The following is a 22,841-nucleotide window of genomic DNA, read 5'->3' on the forward strand; positions in this document are numbered from 1 at the left end:
TGGACGCTGCACTAGGTCAGAAACCAGAGGAGACTATGAAGTCCACCGCAGACGGACCACTTTTGGACAAAATGTCCTCTCCATTAAGGGCAGCTCTTTCTGGAATAGTCTCCCAACTGAGATACATCATCAAAACAATGGAAGAATAAATGAGAAGGTAGCGTTCATACCTTATTCTGACCGTGATAACAACTGCTTTAAATAAGGCGTGGTAGTTCAAAACATGAGGCAGGGCTTAATTCATTTATTCCCATTCATTCACTCCTGACCTACAATGGTAAGTAGCTGCTTTTAACTGCTTTCCTTTGCTAATATTTGAAGTATTTCTGATCAAATTCTACATTGCTAATTTACTTTCTGTTGTCAGTGAAATGTGTAAGTGTTGTAATCATGGTTATAATGTGTCGTGTATTATTTCTCAGAAGGCTCCTCGAAAGAAGAGGTGAGTCAGCTGATTACCTGAACCATACACTAATACTGACTTCTGCTTTTTTATTTTCTAAAGACAATTTATTACTGATTTTATATTTTTATAGGACCAGAAAAGTTCTGCAGCACGAAAAATCTCTGCAGAACATAAAGTCTTTCCAAAGCAATGCGGAAGGGATTATCCATAAAATGTTGGAGCTGAATAACTCCTGTCAAGATGAAGCTATACAGTTAGTAGATGAGGTATGTCTGATGTGGCTTTTATGAACTTTTGACATGATGTTTTTCTTTCATAGAGCTTGACAGTTACACACAGCATTAAAAATGGCATCTCTTTTTTTACAGATTCTTCACAGCATCTTCTTTTTGGGAAGGATCAACACACCACCATTGTCACCGGAAAATATTTTTTCTGATAAGGATTATTTAGATGCGTTGAGGCACTGCTACCCTCTGCCTTTTGAACATTATCTCTCTCAACTACCGAGACGGAGTCCATTCTCATGTGTGCTAGACATGGTAAGATTAGTTTGTCAATTCTTCTATTTATATAGTTGCTTTTCCACCTAAAATCATCCTGAAATATAAGGGTTGTATGCACATATTCAAACATGAAGTATGACATAGTTAATGACTTGTAGGGATGACAGCAGCTTGATAACATTTCTAAATTATTTTCAGATTGTTTTCCTGAAAGGACGAGAGAACGAAAATGAAATAAAACAGAAGCTTCAAGAGATCATCAGAGAACTCGGCCTTGGTGAGCGGGATCCTCTGGTCTCCTCCACCATTTGCGTCTCTCAGAAGAACCCAACGTCAGAAAAGTACTACGGGGTCTCCATGTCCACTTCTGGCAGGCATCCTGGGCGAATCATGGTTGCTGCGTCTTGTCTTCCTGGTAGCTGGGACAGTTATGTTGCTGGTGCAGTGATGAGTTTCAATCCAAACAAGAGCAAGAAGTCATATTTTGATGGAACCATCAAACTGCCTGAGCATTTAACGTGCAAGGCGTATAGCCTCCACGGGGGAGAAGCACAAAAACCTCCTTGCAAATCATGTGTGGAGTTGTTTGGTTTGGGAGGAGACGACACAGAGAGGTTTCCCTATGGCAACTGTGCTGAGGTTGAAAGTGTGAGCAACTTGTTTAAAAGTGATAAAGGAGTTAGGGAGCAAGCACGACCAAAATCTGAGAAGTCCACAACTAAAAACAGGAGAAAGGTGAAGAAAAGTGTCAGGAAAGATCTCAGCAATTTGCTGAAAACATTTAAATTCCCAAGTTATTTTCACTTCTACATCCCCTCAGCGTAAATGAAGGGGGGAAATATTGGACATTAAATATTGATAAGTCTATTTAGCATGGTCTTTTAATATTTAGTGAACAGACAGATATCTTGTGATATTATTCACAAATACTTAACCTTAAAAACAAATCATCTCATTTTAATCCTCTTGTGAAATTCCTGTTCTTCAATCCAATATGTTGTGGTGACTATTGCCACTCAATATCACCCGGGATTTGCTAAACTGGGTAAACTAATTGGATGCTTGCAATTTCCATGTACGAAGAAGTTTTTAGCTTTCAATATCTTTTATTTACAAAGAAAAAAAGCGTGTTCACAGACACGTTCAAAAAACTATTGCTCTCCCAGTCACAATCAATCACAGCTGTGCCAGGAGATCAGTTATATGTGTTAACAAAAACATACAAACCATTCTAATGGGTGCAACATATGTCATTCTTTATCTTTGCTACTTGTTAGGTTGAACGGTGAATTTATAAATGCAAATGTTTGTCAACTGTCTGAATGAAGCATGCAGGCAATGATGTGTTGATCATGTTGTTAACAATTCAATAAAAATAATGTAAACTAAGGTTCATATTTGTTTTTTTTCTTTCCATTGCAACTTCAACTGATTATTTGCCAGAGAATAATTAGTACTCCAATATCATCTCATTTATCCTTATTGTTATCTATGGTCAAAATCTAAATAATACTAGACATAAAGTTGGAAACATACCATTTTTTGTTTGTTTTTTAAACCCATTAACTGACCATGCATTGGGTCTTAAAGTCATTGACAACATATTTGAAGATATCTCAAGACTTGAGATTCTCAGGTGAAGCTTATCCATAATGTTTCAAATGTGTTCAGCTTGCCAGTCTCAAACAATACAAATGTTGCTAGCCCTTAACTTCCCCTTTTCACTGGTTGCATGCCTGGACAGTTTCCAAATAATTGAAAGGACATTTCTAATGTGGGACAGAAGAAATCATTTATTTGATTCTCACAACAGTTCATTGGGTTTACTTTGACTTTTTTCCATGAATACTGAAAAAGTAGAGATCATCAATTGTCATCCTGATACATGTTTCTCCATTAAAGGCTCAAAATATACTTTGACAACATTATCTGTTTAATTTTGGGGTAAAATTACGCAAACCTGCTTCGTGCAAGTATGCAGTTTGACCAACTATTAAAGGACAGTCCTCTGATTTAGCCTAGACAATCTTATTACCTTAAAAGGTATATCTGAAGTTGTTGTGTTTGAATCCAGAGAAACACATCAAAACCAATCTTGAAAATCTCATTCAAACTCTTGTGAGGCTTTTTTCTGCTGAGGAGAACAACTCAAAGTGATCGATATTTCTCTGTAGATTCATGAGAATTACACAAAGTCATTTGATCCAATATGTTTATGGGATTATACTTTAAAGCTTTTTTACACAAATTAGATTCTTTTCCACTTTATATGAAACATGACCTTATTGTTATCACAACGTTTTGACAGGTTGTTGACTAAAAGTTATAAGCACACTTATCACTATCACATTGAAAATAAGAATTAGGAAATTTCAACCCAAATCATCAATTCTATAGTCAAAGTTAAGTCAAGTTTCATTTTAGTTATAGCTAAATCTCACTTTCTCATCACACTCTGATTTTGATTTGAATTTGCTCTTTAAAGGACTATGCGGTAGAAAGTCTAATATTAGAAAAATAGAGAGTTACACAAAGGATAATCATGTAAATAATTATTTATTGAGTTGTTTGTCAGGGCACTTGCCGTAGACGTCTTCTTTATCTACTGATGAATTGTATGTTTAAGCAATAGCTCACGACAGGCCGCGGTGTATGGTCATTATATCACAGGTACGTCTACACTACAGGCATCAAAAAATGCTTTCAACGCTTCGCCCATTCACTTGAATGGGGTGACGTAGAAGATTTGTAATCTTCGCCGAACTGCATTGTGGGGAGCATGGCATGGCTTTGCAAGCATCACGAGCATCTATCGGCATCAAAAGTTGAACAATGTTCAACTTTTGAGGCTCGATGCTTGGCATCAGCCAAGTCCATTTATGCAAATCCCGCCAGTGCAAGCTCAGCCAATCAAACCGCGTACAAGCTGGGAGAGCCAGACCGCAATTCATTTCCTCATATTCCAAACGAGATATTACGGTAGCAAATCACCCGGTTCTTTACGACCGAAACTATTTACCGGGATACAAACCGGAGGAACCAGGCATGGAGGGAGGTGGCAGAGACAGTGGGTGAAACTGATAGTTTTTTCGCCTGTTTGGAGAGTTTATATCCAGTTTACTTCGTTTTAACATTGCTATTGCTTTGTATGTCGGGGGCGGGAGATTCATGTGATTGGTTGCTCGCAAAAAATCGCCAAGCTTCAGACACGCCCAGCTTCAAGATTTTTTCATGCCTGTAGTGTAGACGGGCCGCGTGGTTTTATGCAAATTATAAAACAGCTTTTGTCTGTGTGAGTACTCCGTTTGAAAACCTTTGTTGTTTCCTGTTCTTTGTACCTTCATTCTAAGCAATGACAACTGGAATGACTGCACCTGCCCTTATTAATTAACAAAAACTCCCTGAAAACCAACAACGCTGATATTGTTTTCAGTTTGTGAGGCTGTGCGTGTCATCATAACAAAGTGTGCTTCACGGAACATACTATTCACATGCTACAAGGAACTATCACAGAAGTGGTTTTGAGCATTTGCACGTCTGTCTGTGAACAGGTTTTGTCCTCTCACGTGGAACATTTACAAAAAGGGAAGATTAAAAACGCACCTGACAACAGATATAACAAATCAGTATTATATTAGGTATCCCTCACAGTGACTCCTCTCACATGGAATGTTTACAGAAAGGGAAGAGGAAACGTGAGGGACACAATATAAAGGGGAAGTCCCCACAACCGAGCGACCACACTTCAGAGGTTCCGCCCACTGATCTCCGACCTTGTCAGGCAAGGTATTGAACATTCAATAAATGAAGAACACAAAATTACTAAGTATAAAACACAGAATGTGTGTTATTATACTAAATGATTTACAAATAAACCCCACTGCATATTTACAACTGTTACACATACACAACTGAGCCGTAATGTTTTCATGAATTGTAAAGCAATTGTGTTGAAACGTGCTTTATAAATAAAGAGTAAGATAAGTGGTTAAAACACGCTGGTATAGCAGATGTAAGAATGAAAAAAGCACAGTGTGTTACAAAGTGAGTGAAAACAAATCTGAATCCAAATTATTAAAGCATATAATCATATCATACTACTCACAGTTATTCTTTCTGTCAATTCTTCTATTTAGTTGCTTTTCCCCCTAAAATCATCCTGAAATATAAGAGTTGTATGAACATATTCAAACACGAAGTCTGAGGTAGTAAATTACAGCAGCTTGATAACATTTGTGATTACTTTCAGATTGTTTTCCTGGAAGGATGAAAGAATGAAAATGAAAAAAGAGGCTTCAAGAGATCATAAGTCCGCTAAACCAAGACTATCTGGTCTCCGGTGCCATCTGTGTCTCTAAGATCAAGAACAACCAAAACTCAGTCTGTAGGTACTACGGGGTCTCCATGTCCAGAATGTCGCCTGATTTCTGCCGTATCATGATTTCTGCGTCCTGTCTTGAATACTGGGACAGTTATTGCTCCAGACATCCAGATTTTGATGGAACCATTACACTTTGCCGTTTAAACTTTTTACGGGGGGGAAAAGTGACCATGCCTCCTTGCAAATCATGTCAGAATTTGTTTGGTTTGAAACCTAAACCGTTTCCCTATGGCGACTTTGCTGAGGTTGAAAGTGTGAGCAACTTGTTTAAAAATGATAAAGAAGTTAGGGAGCAAGCACGACCAAATCCTGAGAAGTTCACAGATGACATCAGAGAGACGGCTGTAGAGAGGGTCAGGGCAGATCTCATGGAATGTTTGCCCGACCCACAGTTGTAGAATTGATTTGATTGAGTTGATGATAAAAAAAAATATATATTGAATATATTGATAGGTATAATTGTTATGGTCCTTTTTCATTAAGTGACCAGACAGATCTCTTTTGATATTAGTCTCAAGAACTTAAACTTACAAATGATCTCACTTTAATCCTCTGTGTTATGAAACATGAACTTATTGTTATCACAAAGTTATTGACTAAAAGTTATAAGCACATTATCCCATTGCAAATAAGAATTAGGAAACTTCAATCCTAATCATTAATACTATATTCAAAGTTTAGTCACGTTTTGTTTTGGTCATAGCTAAACCATACTTTCTCATTTTCATTTAGTATTTGCTCATTAAAGGTATATTCAGTATGAAGTCGTAAACATATCTGCTGGTTAAGCTGACTGTGTTACAGAATGGTGAAAATGGAAACCAGAGGTAAATCAAGATAAAACATAAATAAAAATGATTAGACAAAAATGTTTGGAGATATATTCAGACTTTTCTATCTTTGGTTGAACAGTAGAGCTTGTGCACAGTCAGCTCTGTAAGTATTATCAAAAAGTCCAAGAGAGCAGCACATGCAATGCCCCTTTGGAGGACGCCAGACTTTGATTGTTGTGTGAACTCTGTGAAATTTAAAGGACGTTCACTTTATCACATTTTTCGAATTCTTTCGGCTGGATCACTATGAAAAAGTTTGGCTTTAGGGAATCTTTTTGTACCTGATTCTATCTGCAAATCTTCTTAAATCCAGAAATTGACATTATTATTCAGATGTTCATGGTCAAATTTCAGACGGGCCTTTCATGAGCCTTCTCCAGCAGGGGGGGGGGGGCTTCAGGCGCTGCAGGACTTGATCCATTATGGTGTAGTGTGTAACCAATAGTTTTCTTGGTGACTGTGGTCCCAGCTGCCTCGAGATCATTAACAAGTTCCTCCCGTGTAGTTCTTGGCTGATCCCTCACCTTTCTCATGATCATCAATACCCCACAGGGCCAGATATTGTGTGGAGCCCCAGACCGAGGGCGACTGATGCTATTTTTGTGTTTCTTCTATTTCCGATCAATCGCACCAACAGTTGTCTCCTTCTCACCAAGCTGCTTTCTGGTGGTGTTGTATCCAATTCCAGCCATGTGAATTCATCAGAGGGTCTAAGGACCTCAGGGGAAATCTTGTCCCTGAGGTCCTTAGACCGCTCTTTGTTCTTGCCCATGGTGGAAAGGTTGGATTCTGATTGATTGATTCTGTGGACAGGTGTCTTTTATACAGGTAACTAGTTTACATTATGAGTACTTTCCTAAAGGAAGAGGACTTACCTTGGTCTCAGGATCATGGACAGACCATGTATGTCCATGGTCAGACCATGGTCAGACCATGGACATTAACCATGGACATACGTGATCTGTCCGTGATATTGTCCATGGTTGACCATGGTCTGACCATGGACGTTAAATGGCACCATGGATGAATCATGGAAACCCACGGCCAAGTGAAACATGGACAGACCACGGTAATTCATGGACATCAAAGACGTGGTTAGCCGTGGTCTGTCCATGGTATAGTTAACCGTGGTTTTCCGTGATTGATCTGTGGTGCCATTTAATGTCCGTGGTCTGACCATGGACAACCATGGTCTTATCGAGGCTTGCAATAGTATGGCCGTGGATGTCCATGGAGAGACCATGGTCATCCATGGTCTGACCATGGACTTCGATGGTCAGACCATGGACATCCATGGTCAGACCATGGTGCCATTTAACGTCCATGGACAATATTATGGTCAATGGTCAGACCATGGATATCCATGGTCTGACCATGGATATCCATGGTCTGACCATGGGTGTTCCACCCCTGAAGTTATAGAAAGCTTACCAATTTGGTCAATTGTTACCAAAGTTGTATATAACAAGACTTACCATAATGTCCACATAATGCTCCAGGGGGGGAGGGGGGGCTACAGACAGGACCAATTTAACTTGCATCTAAAGTCTACAGATATAAATGTGCTAAGATTGCATTTCAAAATGTTTATTAATATCTTATCATGACACTCTTGTACAAGAAATACTACACAGGATGTTTTTTAACGAATCTCAGAGAACAGACAGTGGTACAAAACTTAATTCACACAATTAAATGAAAGGTTTGTCAATCCATGGGAACATTTTACAGTATTTATAACATTTAAGTAGAATCCTTGTCTGCTTTACCACAAACGATACATAACCAGTTCCCTTACTTACATATGACTTTGTATGAAGAAATATGTGTGCCAGATATATGTTCACCATAACAACATACATTTTCTTCCCAAATGTACACTTAAGTCAGTTTTCACACTTTTTTTAAGCCTTTTTGCACATGGTGCACCTTCTCCACCATATCCTTGTCTTTCATTTCGGGAAAGCGTCCCCGCATCAAGTCCTTGTATACCAGGAACTTATCTTCCGGAAATTGTGGCTTTGGTGGAGTCATCCGGTTGGGAGCTTTCCCGGACACACTGTGGCTGAGGAGATCGTCTTTGGAGAACAACTGTGTCAGCAGCCGTCTGGCTGCTTTGAAGGTGCTCGTCTCCAAGACGACAGTTGCACGCAGCTCCTCCATGGTGTTGCCATTGTACCGTGGCTCACAAACTGCCACACGCCCCTCGCGGTTCTTTTCCAGTTCGCGAACTCTTCTCTTGAGTTTCCTTATACTCTCCTGTGATTCCGCAAACTGACCTTGCAGCTCGTACAGGTTCTTGGCTAGTCTGAAAAAGAAAGATTGCTTAAAAATATAATGCCGAAGTAAAAACAATACAGACGGAACAAAAATTACATCTACCACAGTCTTCAAATATATAATTTGCTGCCATATCAGACAATGTGTAAACACTATTTTGGAGTCATATAATATTAACCACATTATTTTCCTTCCCAGCAAACAGTATATTATAAAAAGGGAACATCTGTATCTGTTAACAATATAAAAAAATATATATATATAAATATATATAACATATATAATAATATATATAATTAATATATATAATTAAAATAACTTACTGGGCAACATTGATATCCTTTCCAGCTGCAAAGGGAGATCTGTAAAAACAAATACCCAAAAACTAGAACCTAAAAGGTAATGTGTGAAGTTGAAGCAGTATACAAAAAGGTTTACCATGTTCACCTGGTATCAATATTCATTCCATCTTAAAATAATGAATAAACAGATTTTAAACAACATTTTGCTGATTGTCTTCTACACGTCTCTGGCTGCAGTCAATTGGAACTGCGCAAGTAATTTACCTTTTCAATTTATGACTGATATTTCCAAGTCGACTCCAATGAAGTCCAGTGATGTTCAACACTAGACCTTTGAAGGTATGTGTGAAATTTATCAAGTTCAGTCTGCATATTTGTGCATGGTTTTATCAGCAGATAAACTTCCTAATAGATCTTTTCACAATGATAGTGTGCTACATTTTGTTCTCATTTACACACATATACATATACATATACGTATATGTATATAATATTAATATTACCTGTGCTTCTTTTTGGTGATCGTTGGAGATGGCGACCCCAGTTCCAGTCTCCTGTGAGCAGAGGGGGAGGCTGTGCCATGCTGTGGAGGTGAGCGACTGCATCTGGGTGCAGCCTTTTGAGGCGACTGGCTGTGGCTGCGTGCTGACGGTGCAGCCTTTCTGGGCGATGACCGGTTGCAGCGAGGTATTGTGTTCCTCTGAGGCGATGGGCTGTGGCTGTATCTAAAACCTAAACCCTCTAAAGATCATATCAACCCTCCCGACTTGAAATGATCAATTTATTAATATGAATCTGAAATAAATGCAACTGGAAAAAAACGGCCGCCATCTTGTGAAATTATCTATTTATTTAAATATTAAAAACTTATTTTTCTTCAAATGGATCATATTTCTGGTCTCTGATATGTTAATAATCAAATGTACTCACCCTCAACGTTGAAAGATCAGTATTTCAATGTGGATGTCAAAGGTTTTTAGCAGTCTTCTCTCAACTGCCGTCCTATGTAAACGCTAGACAGGAAGTGGCTGTTCCGCCACCCGGAAGTGACGCCAAAAACGGCGGAATTAAAGGTAACATGACCATTAGCACTCATAGTGGTTACTCCATGAACTGCAAGCAAATTATAATATACCAAATGTCCGTAAAGACAGTGTATTTAAATTAAAAAATATATAAATCCGTTTTTTAGATTTTTAAAAAATATATATTTTATTTTTTAACTCATTCCACCCTAAATGTATTTATCTATATAAGAGTAAGAGTAAAGTTAGAGTGGTATATATTAAAGTAAATAAATAAAGAAGTATTCTAAAGATCAAACCGTGAACATTAAAAAACTTCTGGTACAGGTTACACTTCTTTTGTGTTTTTAAAAAATTCTAATATTTAAAGAGTGAATATAAGCGGACATTTAAACGCCATCACTCAGTAGAATTGGTCAGTTGACCTCTTCTACTTTTAGTCTAACCACAAAGTTTCGCGGTCCGACTAAGGTTTTAAGTGTAAATCTATTAAATGATTATGTTATTTTTGAAGTATAAGTAAGGAGGTTCTAAAAGGATTTAATATAAGATATATCTTAATATAAGATATATCTGGCACACTTAATTATATTTGTTCATATTGAAGTAAGGGAACTGGTTCTGTCTTGTTTTTGGTAAAGCAGACAAGGATTCTACTTGGGAGTCCAATATTGTAAAATGTTTCCATGTATTGACAAAATTGTAACCTTTCATGTAATTGTGTGAATTAAGTTTTGTACCACTGTCTGTTCTCTGACATTCTTATTGTATTCATATGAAATTGGCACTGTTGTTTACATTTTCAATGTCAGTCTACCAGGTAAATAGAGCACATGTCCAAAAAAAATTCCTAAATATGTAGTGCGTGCCAAACCCTAATTTTCATGTTGGCAGGGGTATTGCTAATGTCATATTTGCAAACAATTTATTATTTCTGCTGACGAACATGTAGGTCACATATTTAATGTTATTTGATCAGACATTACATTTATCTGTACATTCTGAAATAAATTAAATGTGTCTATTATAAATACTGTATGTTGTGCCTTCATATTTTTCATAAATCCCCAGTTCAGCCCTGTGTAACTCACTACTCCAGGACAAACAAAAAGAGTCAGAACTGAGAAAAAAAGATTGGCACCAATATCTTTGATCTGCATTCAACATTGAGACCACAGAAGAACATGATCATTTCATGGTTAGAAATATCAGAATTCTATCCATGTTTTACCATGTTTCATGACCACAGAAAAGCATGAATATTTCATGGATAAAAATATCAGTGATTGTCCATGTTTCACCGTGTTGCATGACCATGGAAAATCATGGATATTTCATGGATGGAAATAATATAGGATTTGTCCATGTTTGTCCATGTTTCATGACCATGGAAAATCATGGTCAATTCATTGCCAGACAAGTGAACATGTTTTTCCATGTTTCATGACCATGGACAATCATGGTCAGTTCACGGCCAGGCGGGTAGTACGTGTTCTGTCCATGTTTCATGACCATGGACAAACCACGGACAAACATACCATGGACACCCACCATGGACAGATCACGGATGTCCATGGATGACCATGGTCATCCATGAGTTTTCCGTGAAACATGGATGACACGAGACCAAGGTGTAAGCGATCTGTGGGAGCCTGAATTCTTGTTGGTTGCAAGGGGGATCTCTTATATGATGCACATTTCTCAATATTCTTTTTGATTTCCGTCTCTCATTAGTAAAATAAAGCTACCATTGAAATGATAGACTGTTCATTTCTTTGTAACTGGGTAAACTTGGGATCAAATACTTATTTCCTGTTTGTTGTGTGAACTCGGTGAAATTTAGAATGACGTTCACTTTTTCACATGTTTTTATGGACTTATGAGCCACATTTAATTTAAATGAACTGTTAAATTATTTCGGCTGGATCACTATGAAGAAGTTTGGCTTTAGGAAATCTTTTTGTTCCTGATTCTATCTGCAAATCTTCGGAAAGAGGGCACTTTATTTGTTTCAAAGGGCCAAGCAAAAAATAAAGTGTGTTATTTTAATGAATGATGTTTGACCACTGCAACAGTATTTCTGATGTATGTAATCGACAATGGTGTATTACACAACACGTTCTTCAATTCAGTGGGCCTCAGTTGATGCCTCTGTTCCGCATCTGATCTTAATCTATTTTTACCGGATTTTATCACGAAAGCTTCGGAGAGAGGGCCCTAGTTGACGCCTCAGTTTTGCATCTGATATTTCTGTTTCCTCTTCTATTTACATTGACCCATCTCTTTGCAGGCATCTTTTGCATTGCAAAAATCTCCCTGCACGTCACCTTGAGAAACAACAAACACTCTCTGTCAGATGTAACAAACTGGTCATCAACAACAACAACAAAGAAACATCAAACATCTACAGTGTGTGGGCGCAGCAAAACCCGAGTGCACTGGAAGATATTTGTTTGATGCAAATGAAATGTAAAAGGCAGAAAGAGAAGCATGTGTTTCCATACATACTGAAATGAGTGGATAACTCATATTTAATACAGCAGATGTAAGAATGGAAAAGTGTTTGCTTATTATGCTTCATCTGTATGTACAGTCGATACTGAAAGTAAGTAAGTATCTACAGTGAAGGAAACACATATTTGACCCCTTGAAGATTTGCCCACTTACAAATAAATTAAAAGTCTATAATTTTAATGGTATGTTTATTTTAACAGTGAGAGTAAGAATATCTAAAAGAAAATCCTTAAATTGACATTATATAAAATATTAAAATGTATTTGCATGTAACTGTGGGAAATAAGTATTTGATCCCTTTGCAACACATGTCTTAGTACTTGGTGGAGAAACCCTTGTTGGACAGCAGAGGTCAGACTCTTCTTGTAGTTGGTCTCCAGGTCTGTGAACATCTCAGGAAGAATGTTGGTCCACTCCTCTCTGAAGATCCTCTCCAAATCATGAAGCTTTTGAGGCTGATGCTGGGCCTCTCGAAGCTTCAGCTCCCTCCACAGATTTTCTATGGGATTAAGGTCTGGAGACTGGCTAGGCCCTCCATCATCTAACTGCTCTTCTTCTTTAGCCTCTCCTGTGTTGCCTTGGCCGTATGTTCAGGGTCATTGTCGGGCTGGAAGACCCATCCAGGACCCATTTTCAGTGTCCTGGCTGAGGGAAGGAGGCTATCGGCCAAACATGGCCCTGTACATCCTCTCCTCAATGCAGGGAAGTGGTCCTGTCCCCTTAGCAGAGAAACACCCCCTAAGCCAAATGTTTCCACCTCCATGCCTGACGGGGAGATTGTGTTCTGGGGTTATAGTCAGCATCCTCTTCCTCCAAACACGGCGTGTCGAGTTGATGCCAAAGATCCACATTTTGGTCTCATCTGACCACGTCACCTTCTCCCAAGCCTTCTCTGAATCATTCAGATGTTCATCGGCATATTTCAGACGGGCCGTTCATGTTCTTCTTGAGCAGGGGGGGGGGGGCTTCAGGCGCTGCAGGATTTGATCCATTATGGTGTAGTGTGTAACCAACAGTTTTCTTGGTGACTGTGGTCCCAGCTGCCTCGAGATCATTAACAAGTTCCTCCCGTGTAGTTCTTGGCTGATCCCTCACCTTTCTCATGATCATCAATACCCCACAGGGCCAGATATTGTGTGGAGCCCCAGACCGAGGGCGACTGATGCTCATTTTGTGTTTCTTCTATTTCCGAATAATCGCACCAACAGCTGTCTCCTTCTCATCAAGCTGCTTTCTGATGGTCTTGTAGCCAATCCCAGCCTTCTGCAATCTCGTCCCTGAGGTCCTTAGACAGTTCTTTAGTTTTAAGGTTGGAATCTGATTGATTGAGTCTGTGGACAGGTGTCTTTTATACAGGTAACAGGTTGATATCAGGAGTACTTTCTTAAAGGAAAATTACTTATTTAACCGGTCTGTGGGAGCCAGAGTTCTTGCTGGTTGAAAGGGGGATCAAATACTTATTAATAATAATAAACAAATGAATGTATATCTCTTATATGATGTACATTTCTGGATATTCTTTTTGATATTCTGTCTCTCATTAGTAAAATAAACCTACCATTGAAATTATAGACTGTTCATTTCTTTGTAGGTAAACTTGCAAAATCGGCAAGGGATCAAATACTTATTTCTTCCACTACATGTATATTCGCATGAAGTGACAAACAAATCAGAGACAGAATACTCAAAGCATTTCCTCATATCAAACACTTCTTCTCTATATTCAACATGAGCTCATGATTAAAACTGAACCCTTCTCAAGTGTTTGCTGACTTCACATATATCCTGCAACTGAAAAAGTCTTTAAGAGGCCCTATTGTGCTATTTGGGGCTTTCGCTTTCCTGTAGAGTGTGATATAGGTTTTTGTACATGTAAATGGTCTGCAAAGGCTAAAATCCCTGTGTTCCCTCCAGACGGAGTTTCTCTTCCACACACTCTGCATGAAACACCTCTGTTGGACTCCTTTGTTAACTACCATAACATAATGACATCACAATGTAACACTCACGCTTCTATTGGCTTGCGCTCCGACACATTAGATTTGATAGACTAAGGGGCATCAGATCCGGCCAGCTAACCAATCAGAGCAGACTGGGCTCTGGTTTCAGACAGAGGGTGAAAAGAGGTGCTGCAGCACAGGCAGTATGAGAACAATAAAGAGCTTTTTGAACATTAAAGCATGGAGACATGTCACAGTAGAGACACTAACTACAAATATGAAACCTGGAAGTTATTAGAATAGGACCCTTTAAAGACTGGTAGCTGATTTTAACTGAACATGGTGGTGCTGCCATCTAGTGATGCTTCTTTGCATCTGAAACAAATTATTTCAGAGAAAAAGTAAATTTGAGTTTGAATGTAAATCATTGGGTTATGTTTAACATAAAGCAGATGTGTAAACTTTTTGATAAGTTTATAGGAACCTTTACATTCTTGTTGGTGTCTCTTGATGGTTTTTGTGTTTGCATATTAAGATACTGGTTAGATTCACACCATACTTTAATAGACCTTTAAATAAAAAAAAATGTTTTAATTAATGTTTGTGTCAAAGTCTTTTACCACCTTTACCTGTGACAGGCCAGACTGTTTCTTTCACAGCAAACAACGACAGAAGGCGTGCTGTGGTCCGCAGAATCATTTCCCATATTTTAAAGGGAAGAATAGGAAAAGTGCAGCAGGTATATTCACAGCCACCTGTCATCAGACGGGCTTATTGAGCGCTATAGGGGTATACACCTTTATAGCTTATAATTAAAACATTTACCCCAGAGCATTAATGTAATACTGTGCAAACAAAACCAAATACATGCATTCTTGTACTCAGGAGGGACATTGACAGAGGAGTACTGGAAAAGTACACTATGAAAGAGTTTGGCTTTAGGGAATCTTTTTGTATCTGATTTTATCTGCAAATCTTCGGAAATACAGAAATTAACGTTATTATTCAGATGTTCATGGTCAAATTTCAGACGGGCCTTGCATGAGCCTTCTCCAGCAGGGGGGGGGGCCTTCAGGCGCTGCAGGATTTGATCCATTATGGTGTAGTGTGTTACCAATAGTTTTCTTGGTGACTGTGGTCCCAGCTGCCTCGAGATCATTAACAAGTTCCTCCCGTGTAGTTCTTGGCTGATCCCTCACCTTTCTCATGATCATCAATACCCCACGGGGCGAGATATTGTGTGGAGCCCCAGACCGAGGGCGACTGATGCTCATTTTGTGTTTCTTCTATTTCTGAATAATCACACCAACAGTTGACTCCTTCTCACCAAGCTGCTTTCTGATGGTCTTGTAGCCAATCCCAGCCTTCTGCAGGTCTACAATCTCGTCCCTGAGGTCCTTAGACAGCTCTTTAGTTTTTAGGTTGGAATCTGATTGATTGAGTCTGTGGACAGGTGTCTTTTATACAGGTAACGTTGATATCAGGAGTACTTTCTTAAAAGAAGATGACTTATGTAACCGGCCTGCGGGAGCCAGAGTTCTTGTTGGTTGCAAGGGGGATCAAATACTTATTTCACACAATTAAATGCAAATGAATGTATATCTCTCATATGATGTACATTTCTGGATATTCTTTTTTATATTCTGTCTCTCATTAGTAAAATAAACCTACCATTGAAATTGTAGACTGTTCTTTTCTTTGTAAGTGGTTAAACTGGCAAAATCGGCAAGGGATCAAATACTTATTTCTTAAACTGTACATGTATATTCGCATGAAGTGACAAACAAATCAGAGACAGAATACTCAAAGCATTTCATCATATCAAACACTTCTCTAACCGGTCTGTGGGAGCCAGAGTTCTTGTTGGTTGCAACAATTAAATGCAAATTAATGTATATCTCATAGGACCCCTGAAGACTGGTACGATTACCTGAACCATCAATCAATGAATCAATGAATCAATGAATCAATGAATCAATGAATCAATCAATCAATGAATCAATCAACCAATCAATCAATGTTTATTTATATAGCCCAATATCACAAATGTTACATTTGTCTCAGTGGACTTCACGGTTTGTACAGAATATCAGTATGACAATACGACACCCTCTGTCCTTAGACTATTAAAAAAAGAAATCATGCTTCAAATAAGTGGGGGTATGGCGTACCCCCGTGTCCAACGCCCACTACACCACTGACTGCAACTACAAAAAGCTAAGGTTTGTTTTCTCATCAGGAAATGCAGACCGGCTCAAACAAAAGATTTTTAAATCATCATCCTCACGATCATTTAATGTATCATATGTTCGCCGAATTGACATGAAAGCACTAATAAATGTAGTTTCATCCACTTGAGTTTACAAAAATAATCGATTTGTTTTTATATCACATCCGACGGGAGGAAATTCAGCAGCTCTCACTACCGATTTTTAATCCTAATTTAATCATCATCTTCACCACGAGTATTTATGTTTATGTTCGCCGAATTGACATGAAAGCACTGACAAATATGAATATACTGTAGTCAACTTCATTAAAACGTTATTAACATGCCTAAACTCAGTAATTCACCATTTCTACGCATGACCACACACTTTGTCCGTGTTTGGCTCTCTCGCCGCACAGTGAAGCGTTCCCGCTTTGACGTCACTTCCGGCTTCCCCCAAAACCTCAAAATGAGTCGAAGGAATTTTCCCGCGATGTTCGAAATTATTGATATTTATCGGAACGGTATCGCTTTTTCGTTTTTAAACTGAAGGTTCGAGATTACTAGTAGCCCACTATTTCATTGCACAACAGTTGTTGTGTTCGTGTCACAGGCTCTTTAAGTGACCAGACAGATCTTTTTGGATATTAGTCACAAGAATTTAAACTTCAAACAAATTATCTCACTTTAATCCTGTGTTGTGAATTTATTTATGTGGAAATCAATATGTCATGCTTTATCTTTGCTACTTGTTATGTGTAACAGTAAATATATAAATGCAAATGTGTGTCAACTGTCTGAATGAAGCATGCAGGCAATGATGTATTGATCATGTCGTTAACAATAAATTCTAATAACGTACGCTAAGCTTCATACATTGTTTTGTTTTTTTCTCCTGTCACTTCAAGTGATTATTTGCTAGAGAATAATAAGTTATCCAATATCATCTCATCTATCCTTATTGTTATCTATGGTCAAGGTCAAAATCATACTAGACATCAAGTTGTAAACACACCGTTTTTTTGTTTTTTAAAAGTCTGACCATGCAAAATATTTGAAAATATCTCAAGACTTGAGATTCTCATTATGTAAAAAATGTGTTCAGCTTGCCAGTCTCAAACAATACAAATGTTGCTGCTAGCCCTAAACTTCCTCTTTTAACTGGACAGTTTCCAACTAATTGAAGGGACATTTCTAATGTGGGACAGAAGAATCATTTATTTGATTCTCAAAACAGTTCATTGGGTTTAGTTTGACTTTTTCCCATGAATACCGAAAAAGTAAAGAGTTGAATCAACTATTAAAGGACAGTCCTCCGATTTAGCATAGACACTCTTATTACCTTAAAAGGTATCTGAAGTTATTATGTTTGAATCCAGAAAAAAGTTGACTAAAAGTTCTAAGCACACTTATCACTATCACATTGAAAATAAGAATTAGGAAACTTCAATCCAAATCATTAATACTATGTCAAAGTTTAGTCACGTTGAAGTCGTAAACATATCTGCTGTTTAAGCTGACCGTGTTACAGAATGATGCTGTGAAAATGGAAACCGTATGCTATGCCATTTCTCCACATAAACATAACAGTCTGCAAAGAAACGGTTGTCTCCTCTGTGCTCCACTTCCTACTTGGCGCACCGGTAACTTTCTTGTGCGAACGAGAAACTAACAAAATACTTCCTCTTTCGCACAAAATACTATCTTGCGCGCACAAAATAGCATTTCGTGCGCACAAGATACTTTTTTCCCCCTCCATGAACCTTTAGGGCTCCGTAGTAAATCAAGATAAAACATAAATACAAATGTTTAGACAAACATTTTGGAGATATATTCTGATGTCTCTATCTTTGGTTTAACAGTAGAGCTTGTGCACAGTCAGCTCTGTAAGTATTATCAAAAAGTCCAAGAGAGCAGCACATGTAATGCTCCTTTGGAGGAGGCCAGACTTTTTATTGTTGTGTGAACTCTGTGAAATTTAAAGGACGTTCACTTTATCACATTTTTCGAATGTTTTTATGAGGACTTATGAGCTTCTTTTAATTTAAATGAACTCTGTTTATGCTAAATTTTTTCGGCTGGATCACTATGAAATAGGAAATCTTTTTGTTCCTGATTCTATCTGCAAACCTCCAGAGAGAGGGCAAATTATTTGTTTTAAAAGGCCCAAGCAAAAAATAAAGTGTGTTATTTTAATGAATGATGTTTGACCACTGCAACAGTATTTCTGATGTCTTGTAACCAACAATGGTGTATTACACAACAAGTTTTTCAATTCAGTGGGCCTCAGTTGATGCCTCTGTTCCGCATCTGATGGACTTGGTCCGACTTGACCCTTTTACTCTTCAAGTTGCATAGTGAAAATTAGTAGGCTAGTAGTCTTACTGCCATTGTGGGCAGTGTCCGTCAAACAAAAAACGTAGAGCCAATCAGGAACTGAGAATTTACTCCAACTCACTTCCTTTTCAATCATACTCTCTCACACACATAACGATTCTTATGCACACACTCTATCATTCTGTTTTATACACACACATACAGGGGTTGAATTGGGATTTGATATGTGGGGGGCTCTGTTTTAATGGTGCGAGGGGGGGGGGGGGGGGGGGGGAGCTCGGCGCTCAGCGGAGTCCGGGCGATGCTGCTCCTCCAAGGAAGAGACGGTCACTAAGCCGTAAAAACTATATCCGGTCACTAGGCATGGGCGGTATCATTTTTTTCATACCGTCATACCTTGCTGACATCATACCGTGGTATACGGTATATGACGGTATCAGTCCCAATTTAAGGGGTAATTTCTCCCCCCCAAAAATTTTTTACTCACTATATCAACAGCCCCATCAAAAATATTTTCCACCAGCCGCCACTGACGGTATGACTTGGGTCGACTTGAGTGAGGTGGCGTTCGGCGGCGTTCGGCGGCAAATACATGTTTCGAACGGTATATTATATGTTCGGTGTAAAATGCAGCCCGAGCGGTAGACGCTCGCAAAGTGCCGCGACGTGCTCGCAAGTGCAAAACAAGGGCTGCATACATGACACATTGTGCAAATGGCACATTTTGAGATGGGATACAGGACGCGTTTGTAGATGTCCGACGTTGTTTCCATAGTGAGCTAAGTTAACAATATATCATCATACATAAACATTTTCCGGGAGTAAATACTTGACTTATTGAATAAATTTTGCTTTATTCAATAACTAGTTTGGCAATATTATTCCGTGCATGTGTTAAAAACCTTATTTCCATTTGATTCATTGGATTACTCGCGTGAATGTTTAGCACGTAAATGCTTTCGTTTTTAAAACCGTCCGACCTCGACTACAAAACCATCAACCAGTTGCATAGGATTAAAAAATGTCAACACTCACTCACCCCGTCTTAAACATTCCCAAAGAAGTGCCTCTGTCTCTCGTTGTGCTGGATGAAGTCACTGGCGACGAGTAAACCCAAAATAGTCCCAAACAGGCGCAGAGGTATTTTTCTTTTTTACTAGTTGTCCGAGTTCGGGGCCGGCAAATGCTGCCGCCATCTTGCTCAGCTCAGCTCTGTGCTGAGCTCTGAGAGCGGGAAAGACGGACTGCCCTCCCCTGCCCTCTGCTGGCGCGTGCTGTGCATTACAACCAATTTCGTCCCTGTCAAAACTCCGTGTCAGTGTAATAGAATGAAACGCATCTGTGATTTGGCGCACAGTCTGTGACGTCACGGTATTGAAAATCATACCGACGGTATTTCGAAATACCCTGGTATACCGTAATACCGTCATACCGCCCAAGCCTACCGGTCACAGAGATCTGCTATTTTAAAGTGAAGTCAACACATATGAACCCTAAAAAGTTTTAACATATATATCGTTTTTTATAAACATATGACAAATGTGCGAGGGTGATGACGTCAGAGCATCGTCTTATGTGCCGCGGCTTAGTCCCGGAAGGCCTCGGCCCAATTTAACTCCTGCCTATATAGTCATTCACATTAACTATTATTACCTCTTTTATAAGCTATTCACTGCTATTCTGTTTTACATATATGACTATTGTTATTAACATGAAATACTATTCCCTCTTACATAGGTTATTATTCTGTCTTACATACATTGTTTACCGATTACACATACTACTATCCTCTTTCACATACACTATTATAATGTGTTATTAGATTATAGTTGTTTGTGAAAGACTATATTGGTGTGTGTACGAGAGTATGATGGTGCGTTTAAGAGATTTAGTTTTTGTGTGTGAGAGAGAATAGTTATTTATGTATGATAGTATGATAGTAAATGAAGGAAGGAATGACAGTGCGTTAAAGACGGAATGATACTGTGTGTGAAAGATTCTGGTGGTGTAATGATATTGTTTGTAAGACCAAGTATGAGTTGTGAGCTAGACGGCCTCTCATATTATCGCCTCATGGCACAAAAACTCACACCCTATAAAGAACAATGGGATATACAGATAACCATATCTCTCTTCCTGTAGTGTCATAAAAACCCCTCCCAAAGACATCTGTTTACCACACATACATTTACATGACATCCCCAGGATACAGCTGTTACATTTCATTATGATTACACTGTATTAAGCTTCATCATTTCCATAACAATACCTTATTATGGCAGTCATAACATAATGTAACCGTATAAGGCGTGGTAGTTCCTAGAGCTTACGAGTTACACACATTGAAAATGGCATCTCTTTTTTGACAGATTCTTCACAGCATCTTTTTTTTGGGAAGGATCAACAAACCACCATTTTCACCGGAAGAGATTGTGACTGATGAGAAGATGTACGATGCGTTGAGCTACTGCTGCCCTCTGCCTTTTCAACTGAAGTCCTCTACCCAACTACCCAGACGGAGTCCATTCTCATGTGTGCTAGACATGGTAAGATTACAGTTTGTCAATCCTTCTATTTACGGTATATATAGTTGCTTTTCCCCCTAAAATCATCCTGAAATATAGGAGTTTTATGCACATATTCAAACATGAAGTATGACACAGTGAATTACTTGTAGGGATTACAGCAGCTTGATACAATTTCTAAATTATTTTCAGATTGTTTTCCTGGAAGGGCGAGAGAACGAAAATGAAATAAAACAGAAGCTTCAAGACATCATCAGTGAACTCCATCTTAAAAGAGGCGTGTGGTGCAGTGGGTTGAGCGTTGGTGTTCGGATCAGGGGGTCAAACCCCACTGCAGTCAGCATGTCGTTGTGTCCCTGAGACACTTCACCCCAAATTGCTCCTGTGGGGATTGCCCACAGTATTGAGTATGTAAGTTGCTTAGGATAAAAGCGTCTAGCAAGTGACATGTAATGTAATTAAAAAAGATGAACCTCTGGTCTCCTCCACCATTCTGCGGATTTTATCACGAAAGCTTTGGAGACAGGGCCTCAGTTGATGCTTCTGTTCCGCATCTGATCTGAATCAATTTTTATCTGATTTTATCTCGAAAGCTTCGGAGAGAGGGCCCTAGTTGATGCTCATGTTTTCGCTGTTTCCTCTTCTATTTGCATTGACACATCTTTTTCCATGCATCTTTTGCATTCATAAAATCTCCCTGCACGTCACCTTGAGAAACAACAACACTCCCTGTCGGATGTAACAAACTGGTCGTGAACAGCAACGCAATGCAAATGAATTGTAAAAGGCAGAAAGAGAAGCATATGTGTTTCCATACTGAAATGAGTGGATAAATCATATTTAATACAGCAGATGTAAGAATGGAAAAAGTGTTTGCTTATTATGCTTCATCTGTATGTACAGTCGATACTGAAAGTAAGTAAGTATCTACAGTGAAGGAAACACATATTTGATCCCTTGCAGATTTGCCCACTTACAAATAAATTAACAGTCTATAATGGTAAGTTTATTTTAACAGTGAAAGTAAGAAAATCTAAAAGAAAATCAATAAATTGACATTATATAAAATATAAAAATGTATTTGCATGTAACTGTGGGAAATTTGATCCCCTTGCAACACACGTCTTAGTACTTGGTGGAGAAACCCTTGTTGGACACACAGAGGTCAGACTCTTCTTGTAGTTGGTTTCCAGGTGTGTGCTAATCTCAGGAAGGATGTTGGTCCACTCCTCTCTGAAGGTCCTCTCCAAATCATGAAGCTTTTGAGGCTGATGCTGGGCCTCTCGAAGCCTCAGCTCCCTCCACAGATTTTCTATGGGATTAAGGTCTGGAGACTGGCTAGGCCCTCCATCACCTAACTGCTCTTCTTCTTTAGCCTCTCCTGTGTTGCCTATGTTCAGGGTCATTGTCGGGCTGGAAGACCCATCCAGGACCCATTTTCAGAGTCCTGGCTGAGGGAAGGAGGCTATCGGCAAAATGTTATGGTACATGGCCCCGTCCATCCTCTCCTCGATGCAGGGAAGTGGTCCTGTCCCCTTAGCAGAGAAACACCCCCAAAGCCTAATGTTTCCACCTCCATGCCT

General features: G+C 38.9%; 2 protein-coding genes across 2 annotated transcripts; one reads left to right on the plus strand and one right to left on the minus strand.

The window, feature by feature from the left end:
* Window positions 1-42: 42 nt before the first annotated feature.
* Window positions 43-1,737, plus strand: LOC307022069 (uncharacterized protein; the record flags this gene model as incomplete). Its single annotated transcript, XM_079654642.1, has 4 exons — window positions 43-442; window positions 537-672; window positions 775-948; window positions 1,111-1,737. Exons 1-4 carry the CDS (start codon window positions 372-374, stop codon window positions 1,735-1,737), a joined length of 1,008 nt encoding a protein of 335 aa, XP_079510768.1. The 5' UTR covers window positions 43-371.
* A 5,960-nt stretch (window positions 1,738-7,697) lies between these two features.
* On the minus strand, window positions 7,698-11,357 carry LOC307022198 (uncharacterized protein). The gene is made up of 5 exons (XM_079654858.1): window positions 9,639-11,357; window positions 9,212-9,474; window positions 8,973-9,039; window positions 8,730-8,768; window positions 7,698-8,434 (listed from the first exon to the last, which is right to left on the minus strand). Exons 2-5 carry the CDS (start codon window positions 9,288-9,290, stop codon window positions 8,020-8,022), a joined length of 600 nt encoding a protein of 199 aa, XP_079510984.1. The 5' UTR covers window positions 9,291-9,474; window positions 9,639-11,357; the 3' UTR covers window positions 7,698-8,019.
* Between the last annotated feature and the right edge of the window lie 11,484 nt (window positions 11,358-22,841).

This window comes from Notothenia rossii (assembly GCF_949606895.1).
Source record: "Notothenia rossii genome assembly, chromosome: 10".
NCBI lineage: Eukaryota > Metazoa > Chordata > Actinopteri > Perciformes > Nototheniidae > Notothenia > Notothenia rossii.